This window comes from Leuresthes tenuis, unplaced genomic scaffold (genome assembly GCF_036924035.1).
Source record: "Leuresthes tenuis unplaced genomic scaffold, fLeuTen1.0.hap1 SCAF_2, whole genome shotgun sequence".
Classification (NCBI taxonomy): Eukaryota; Metazoa; Chordata; class Actinopteri; order Atheriniformes; family Atherinopsidae; genus Leuresthes; species Leuresthes tenuis.
Genome location: NW_027325356.1, coordinates 26,597,536 through 26,606,352, shown reverse-complemented (window position 1 = coordinate 26,606,352; position 8,817 = coordinate 26,597,536). Strand labels below are relative to the sequence as shown.

The 8,817-nt window shown below is 38.7% G+C and overlaps 1 protein-coding gene across 1 annotated transcript; it reads right to left on the bottom strand.

Moving 5' to 3' along the window:
* Nucleotides 1-327: 327 nt before the first annotated feature.
* Nucleotides 328-8,465, bottom strand: grpr (gastrin-releasing peptide receptor). Its single transcript, XM_072381274.1, has 4 exons — nt 8,095-8,465; nt 3,522-3,873; nt 2,942-3,055; nt 328-612 (listed from the first exon to the last, which is right to left on the bottom strand). Exons 1-4 carry the CDS (start codon nt 8,463-8,465, stop codon nt 331-333), a joined length of 1,119 nt encoding a protein of 372 aa, XP_072237375.1. The 3' UTR covers nt 328-330.
* Between the last annotated feature and the right edge of the window lie 352 nt (nt 8,466-8,817).

Genomic DNA, 8,817 nt, shown 5'->3' with positions numbered 1-8,817 from the left:
ATTACCACCAAGTTGTAACTTATTAATCAAGGCATTCTAATCTAAAGTTTGCTAAATTATGTGAAGGTCTTACATTAAAATGGTAGCATAGCACAGACTTCCAATCAAAGGCAGCAATGCAGCATCAAGGTTGTTTTTTAACACTTACAAATAGCACAGCTTTTGCACATCATCACTACAAACTAAGACTAATTCAATACCCAAAACCATCACCACAATGGCTATATTATTTTGCTGAAGTCTTAACATTCTGTGTGGCTTGTTTGTCTCCTGGAAAACTGAAAACACGAGGATTGCATGATGATTGCATGATTTCTCACACAGACACATTTACACGACGTCCTCCTGGCAGACCTGTCTGCCGTTAATCATGGTCAGACTTGCCATAGAGTGATGCGTGCTGTGGATGGAAGTCACGCGTGTGTTATAATGTGTCGGGCTCTGTGGGGAGTGTGTGAGGATCAGACGACAGCAACAACACAGCTGCTGGTTGAACTGCTTCTTGAAGGTGTTGCTCAGCAGGTAAAGGGCAAAGGGGTTGATGCAGGAGTTGGTGAAGGCCAGAATACGAGCCACAACACTGCATACAAAGTGAGCCAGCGAGGTGTCCACCTGTCAGACAAGACAGATAAAGAGGTGTGTGTGTTCCCATCCAGACAAATTAAAGTTCTTACAAATATAGTTTTTACAAAAATATTCAATTTTGCTGTAATATTAGTCTAAATCTATTACCCTCATCTGAAGTTCCCTACTTAAGAAAAAATTCATTCTTATTTCCATAATATGAGCGATTAATTTTATTTTTTGTCAACAGACTTCTTATGGTACGTTCTTACCAAATGCAAAGTACAATTTTCCCTTGGTTTACTTGTGCAAATTCAGCTGCATTTTGCAGCATTTCGCAACGTGAATATTCATCCCACAGGAGTGAATGCTGGTGGTTACCTCTGTAGGTACCATGCACCTTAGCCATGTTTATTTCTGCTATCAATAAAGAGCTTCCTACTATCTGTCGCATAATGTGGTTTTAAGATTTTTCAGGCATGAAAATACACTTAAAAATTGAACAAAATAGATTGAATTGAATAATTGCTTGCAGCAAGGCACCACCAGCCTCCCTGACAGCCTCACTAGGTACCGAGATGACAGGTGTCAGCAATAATTTACCCCTCAGAAAGCAACCTAACGTTAGAAAGTTTTCTAATTACCAGCTGGTTGTTATCTGTTTGTTGCGGCTTAACATGAGATAGAATGCATTATGGGTATATGTAGCAGTTAGTGTAGCAAAATGTTAAAGTGGACATTGCATGATCATTTCCAGTCATTTAATTCGTAATGTTGGGTATCTCCAGATCAGCTTTGCACATTTCATAATTTCAAATAGTTTGTAATTAGTTCAGAACAAGAAAGAGCTATCTGGCTAAACTGTCCTCTTATTGGTGGAAATCCTGAAGGATTGCCAAAGGAGGAAGAGGAGAGAATGACGGTATGCATTTGAGCCAGAATCGGATCCCAAATATCAGAATGAGCAGCATGACAAACCGACACAACAAAGTTTACATCAGGAATTTTGTAATTTTGCAGTTTCTTGAGTGAATAACTCTGTGCTTCTGTGCAGTTGTCTTGTGTATACATTTAAATGAACACAAAGTATCTTTAGCCCTTTTAGCTGCCTTTTGACTTCATATATATCTAATGTCAACACAACCCAGACATTTCAAACAGCTTCACTCACAGATTGGAGTTCAGACTCTAGCTTTGGAACAGCCTCGACACACAGCTTCAGTCTCCCTACAAAGCCAGAATCATACTGGTTCTTGTTTATAAAATCATCGCTCATGAAGTGTAGCGAACAAATTAAAACCTTTTCCCGACTGTATTGCTGGTCAGGAAAAACAACAACATCCACTGATCTAAGATTGCTGGATCTTTAGGGAAGATGAAAAAGGTCAACTTGTCCACACAACCAAAACAACATTTTGTTTATGCATTTGGTAGAGTAAGGGGGGGTCTTGCCTAAGGACCCCTACTGGAGGTAGTACTGGAGTGTCAGGATTTGAACCTAGGTCACCCACCTGAAAGGTGGCATTCTTACCATTACACTATCCAGGAACAGTGGAGCACATGTTCATTATGGCTTGACAACTTCATAAATGCTCACGGTGCATAACGTGCATGTTCTAGCTTCAATTGGTACGCACTGTTTGTAGAATTTGACCATTAAAGGAGCCCCTAAACTGGAATAAGTTTGTAGGGTGTAGAAAAAAAGTTTGAAGTTAAAACAACTTACTTCTGCTTAGAAATACTAAAACATGCACATCTCTCTTTTTTCAGCTTTGGGTGACATTTACGATGATAATACATCATTTTTGCACTGCAGAGAAGCTAGAGAACATGACATGGGACCTTTAAATGTTTGGTTCCCAAGCAAATGCTTAGGAAAGAGTCACGCTCTCAGACACAGGAAATTCTTTCACATTTAATTAGATTGGTACCTCTTTGCTTTTGAACAAATAGTTTTTGTTAATTCCTTACTATGTAAAAATTGTACTGAATCTCTTTGGCATTAAAACAAACATTTATGCTAAGTTCTTCAAACTTAAAAAATGCATGTAAAATGCAAAAGAAAAGAAAAGTATTCTTCAGTATGTGTATATACAGGCTAAACTCAGTCATATATCTATATTTTTTATCTTACATTTGTCCTATAACATCAGTGGCGATAGAAAAAACATACAGTCGCAGCTGCTCATTTTAATATAGAATATTTTTGTGAAATAAAACAAAAAGAAGTGTTACACCCAGGTGAAAAGGAGTTCTGGTTATCAATCTGTTGACGTATTCAGACCCGAGGCGCCCTCTAGCCATGGAAAAATGCAATATCCATGTGTTGCATCAGGTCTTAATGGTTTGAAAATATAAGCAAGTGCTCTTTGTCTACCTGGGAATAGTGATAGGAGCGGTACAAGTAGATGATGTGACTTGGAAGCCAGCATACCGCAAAAAGACCAACAAACACCAGAACTGTCTTGGCCAAGCGTTTTCTTGATTCAACCTGTTGGCACAGAAAACAATTGCAATATGATGTTGTTGAATTAAAATAAATGATGAAAACTGTAAAATAAAGTAAAAAAGAAAGAAAAACTTATTTACTACGACCTATTGGTAAAGATAAAAAAACAAGAGGACAATTGCAAGTGGTAGAAATGAGCTTCCTCCAAAGAGTGTCGCCCATAGTAGCAGAGTAAAAGCTTAATCAGATGACCAGATGACTTTGAGGAGGTGGCAGAGAATAGGAAGCTCTACAAAACTCTGTTTGGACTTACAAAAAAGATCCAGGTAAGCTGTAGAAAATGGATGGATGGATGGATGGATGGATGGATGGATGGATGGATGGATGGATGGATGGATGGATGGATGGATGGATGGATGGATGGATGGATGGATGGATGGATGGATGGATGGATGGACAATTGGACAACTATGATAAAGACTAATTTTATAGCATATTGATCACTGGCCTGTCGTCTTGCATACATGTTGCCCTCCACAGGAAGGTTAGAAGCGCTCCTCATCAGGCTGCGGGCGATGAAGGTGTAGTACATGGATATCATCAGCAAGGGGATGACGTAAAAAATGAGGAAGGAGGCCATGGAGTGGATCTGAGGGTGCAGTTTCCCTGCATGGGGATAAGGAGCGCAGGTGATGAAGCTCTCGTTTGTGGAGGGGACTTTGAAGGTGTGGAGGTCAGAGTACACAGCCTCTGGGATGGCCAAGGTTAGAGAGAGGACCCAGATCAGTGCTGCTCGCAAGACAATACTGGTAGTGCTGGTGGAGGTTTGGAGGTCAAGAGGTTTCACAATGGCCCTGTACCTGATAGATAGATTAGATAGATAGATAGATAGATAGATAGATAGATAGATAGATAGATAGATAGATAGATAGATAGATAGATAGATAGATAGATAGATAGATAGATAGATAGATAGATAGATAGATAGATAGATAGATAGATAGATAGATAGATAGATAGATAGATAGATAGATAGATAGATAGATAGATAGATAGATAGATAGATAGATGAATTAGTGAAAAGAAAAAATATTTATTCCAACATGCTAAAACATAAAACCACATGCCAAATACATTTTATTTCAGGCTTGAAAAAAAAAAAATATCTGTAAAGTCATTCTGTGGAGCTAGTGACAGCAATTCAGAATTTAAGCGACAAAAAAAAAAAACCAGTCCCTATCTTAAAGACATCATTGACCTGGCGGTTTTATGAATATTGATGCATTGAGTGATGATAAAATCTTGAACAGAGTTAATTTTTTTTCTTGTCCACTCCACTGCCTCAGCCTCCACCCGCAGCTTTCACCTGCATTACAATTATTCCAAATGACTACTGCTACAGGTTTTGGGGCCACAGAACATAACATCACTCTGTTGCGCTGCCTCATCTCATTTAAGAACCAGACAAACATACCAAGCCATAACAAATAGTTAATGTTTATTCTCACCTAAATCAAGTCTCTGCACATGGGAAAAAAGCGAAGGCCAAGAAAAAAATGCTGAAGAGATTAAGTATCTCATCTTAACTTGAACCATCTACATAGAAAACTTTGCCAAGGAAAGGGAACCTAACAGCATACAATGGATTAATTCACTTTTTCCATTTTCAGTTCTCTCCTTTTTTCACTTATCTGTATAAGCAGTGCATATTTCCATTGTAAAATTTCAGAACTATGACACCATTTTAAAACACCATTCTAATTATGACTAGAGTCCAAATCTTGGCAGGTGCTCTCTGTGTTGAGTTTGCATGTTTTCTCCATGCAAGCGTGGGTTCCCTCTCAAAAAAAATGCATGTTAGGTTATTTGGTCATTCTAAGTGGAATGTAGTAGGTATTAGCTGTGAGCATGCATGATTGTTTGTCTCATTTGTCTCAATGTTAGCCCTGTGATGACCTGGCCAGGGTGTACCCTGCCTCTTACTTAATGGCAGCGGGATGAGTTTTAGCCTCAGCACAGTAACAGGGAGACACAGTATAGCAATGCCGAAAGCTCTAAAAATAGACTTTATGTACTAATATCCAGTATCTACTGGTATCCAGGCAACACCAGCCAGGCCATGAAAACCCCAGAGTTTCTCAAATTCAAACTAATCTATAAATTTACTCAAATATCCTGCTGTGGAGCAAATATCTAACTGTGCAAATGGAATTAAATGATTACCAAAAAAAGCTCAAATATGGCCAAAATCATCAGCTCTAATGCCAATCTCATTCATTAGATGAGCTCTCGCCTTCAAGCTTGTGGAAGCATGCAACCAGAATTAAATAGTTAATGGACTACATTTATGTCGAGCTTTTCTAGTCTTGATGACCACTCATAGTGCTGTTACACTACAAGCCACATTCACACACACAGATTCATACAGCACCTCTTAGTCTACACAGCCAGGCTACACAGTGCTTTTTATTCTCTATCGGTTATTCGGGTGTGGTTGTTTGTCTCTGTGTGACCCTGTGATGGGCCTCCCCGCGACCCGACCGGCGGATTAAGCGGGTATAGAAAATGGATGGATGGATGGATGTAATATTGAGTTTTTCCCCTCTTCTAACAAAATTATAAATTTTCTGGGACACGCCTATAAGTTACATGCAAAATGTAAAATAATGTTGAAAATTCAGATGTATTTTACTCCACAAGTGAAACAAGGACAATGTTTACTGTTTGAATAGTTACTGCATTACAACGATGGTCAGATGTGAATAAAATACAAGCACAGAAACAGCTTTTTAAGTGAAATAGGATCTGCTTTAAGGTTCTCTTCTATAGTTTGATAAAAATATAACTCAGCTAACCCCACAAACATTACATAGAGTTTATAATCTTAATTTATTCCAGACTTGAATGATCAGTCAGATTATGTAACCATGGGCAACAGTGAAAACTGAAAACATGAACAGCTAAATTAGTTATCAGAAAGAATAAATGTTTTCTCAAATTGATTCAAATGAATCAAACTATGCCCTAACCCTATCCCCATTCATCCTTCCAGCTGTCTCTTTCAAGGTTTCTGTTGAATATATTCTGAGACCAAATCTGTAAATACTGTGAAGTGCAGTTACTATTACAAGCATATACCAATAATGTCTCCTCACATTATAGACAAATAAATGGCTTTTTTCAAAAGAAGGACTACTGTAGTTTGAATGAACTTTAAAAAGCTGCTGGGCCAACAACCGGACCTTGATGCAACACTGCAGTGATTTATAGTTTCCCTTCTAAAAAGCTAGAGGTGTCACATGAGTCAAATTTTTAAAATGATGATTCAAAATTTGATGAGCTGAGTTCAAAAAGTATCATCAGATTCTCACTGTCTGCAAAAACAGTGACACTGATGGCTTGCAGAGGCTAAAAAGATCTACTGATGAGTAAATTGAACTCTTTGAGTGAAATCACTGGCAGGGGTCTTTCAAGTGGTAGTTTTACTTTGGAGAAATATGATTGACTAGAAATTAAGAAAGCATCTTTTTAGTCCTGTGATAATTCAATATCAACAATCTATTTAAGCAACAGCATTCAGTCAGTCAGAGAGAAGCTGATTTCATTATTCCTCGTGGCTTCATTCATACATAACATTGACATTAATGGAGACAACAAAGCTATGAGTGTGACATTCAAAATGAAAATTTAGAAGATCATATTAAGTTCATATCAAGTGTCAATCTTTTCACTATTGCACATCACAAGTATTCATATCATTTTCAGGTCCACAGTGTCTGTGTAGAAAACACAGATGGTGGATGCGATTAAATATATTTTCTGGTGTGATATGGATTCTTAAAGACTGCCTGTAGGCTGTATAACACCATCAAGGGTTGTTATTGTCAGCTTTGGAAAACCTTATTTTTCCCTTTACCGCCTCCGTCGTCCGCCCCAATCTGTTGCCATATATCATTGTTTATACAGGATAAAACCGTTTAGAATTGCGTTTGTAGAAATGCGACCTCTTGTGGTCATGGTAGAACCGACATGGGAATTGTAAAAATGGCATCCATGGAAGTAAAGGTTGTAGTCAACTTGTAAGAATAAGGTATTTCAGTCTTTATTCTCTTAACACATTCAGGATGAACTGTACTAAAGAGAGTTATTGACTGAATGTAATGAAGAACGGAAGTAGCTGCCATCGGTTGGTCTTAAATTTGTGTCACGAAGCATGAACGGAAGTGTTACCCATTATCACGCAATTAAACACCCCACCTTCCTCCGTATGGGGATTTTATAGCTTCTTAAAGAAAACAAAGAATGATGTCTCCCTTGATGTGGTCCCATGTGGCATTTATCCTGTCCATTTGGCTCAGGTGCTATAAAACACTCAGCCTTTCTGTTCTTTTATGCTCTGTCATGTTATCAGTCACATTTAATCATGTTACTGTTGGCAATTAGGTTTATGAGAGGTTCCTTATGTCAGTTTTTTTTTTGTAAGCATTTCACAACTTTTCATCTATTTTGTTGCCTATCTCAACTTTCCTGAAATGTGTCTCTGACATCAAATTCAAAATGAGCATACAAATGATCCATTTCAGCTTAAAGATGCTCTTTGGGCTGGACAACAAGAAACTGATGTGTTCACATATTCAAACCACGAGCACATCTAAAACTGCAGAGTTCACGTTCACACGCAGACGTGGCATTGCGCTATTCAGGTTTTCCACAGATAACCGAGGCTTTTAAACATGTTTTTGTCTTCGACTTTGCCAATAAGTATTTCCTTTGTCAACTGCAAAGCTTCTTAGATGTAATCTGACAGCAACAGGTTTAAATCAATAACTGGCAACAAAGAATTATCAATCAATCCTGAAGCTCTCAGTTCTTTTTTTCTTGGTAACTGCCCTGAACAGAAAGCAATAGTATTCTCCAGATCAAAACGTTGTTAAATGTCTTAGAACACAAACCTTGTACATATGGCCAATGGCATTTTTCATTGCAAAAAAGGCTACATTTGGATCATTTCCTTTTCATGCGCCATACCCCAAGTTTCTCGGTGATTAATGTTTTGTTTTTTTCCAAAAGCAGTAGCCTACCTGTCTACAGAAAGAGCTGTGAGTGTGAACACAGATACCCCAACCGAGGTGAGTTGAATGAAAGGGATGACTTTACAGCCCACTCTGCCGAACAGCCACTCATCTGACAGGTAACGGCTGGCATCCACTGGAGCGCAGGTCAGCAGCAGCAAAACATCCCCGAGCGCAAGACTCGACATGAACAGATTCGGAACATTGCGGATTGATTTGGCAGAGCAAAACGTTTTGATGAGAGTGATGTTACCGATTAGCCCCAACACACCAATAGCCCCATAAACAGTAGCGATGGCCACGCCGGCGTACCACATCGTCCGTGCAGAGCTGTGGAGAGTAATGACGCTGCGCGACGAGTTGTGGTACAGATGCTCCATCTCTCCCACAGTCAAATCAAGTAGCAGGTCAAGACAGAGGCTATTTTTGAAAAATAATCAGACTGTTCAGGTGTGCCCTCGGAAATATCAGAAAAAAGTCATAATAACTGGTAAAAGTTCGCTGTCCAACTTTAGAGGTGTATGCGTTTTATTCTTAGAGGGGCTGCCACCAGGTGCACTCAATCTATCTACAAAATGATCTGCAAATGAGTGATGTGACTGATATGTCTTGAACAAGAATACAATCCCAAAGACATCTTGGAAGTTAATACATCTAAAACAAAAATGTTTCCATTCATGCGAGATGACAAAGGGAAGATATACGAAGTTACATCAGAATTTCTCATCCAAT

Excerpts from the sequence above, each read along its gene's own strand:
- grpr (XM_072381274.1), bottom strand. The coding sequence starts at position 8,465 with ATGGAGCATCTGTACCACAACTCGTCGCGCAGCGTCATTACTCTCCAC. Across the intron at positions 3,056-3,521 it reads ACATGTATGCAAGACGACAG|GTTGAATCAAGAAAACGCTT; the intron begins GCCAGTGATCAA and ends CTGTGCCAACAG. Across the intron at positions 613-2,941 it reads GCTCCTATCACTATTCCCAG|GTGGACACCTCGCTGGCTCA; the intron begins GTAGACAAAGAG and ends CTTGTCTGACAG.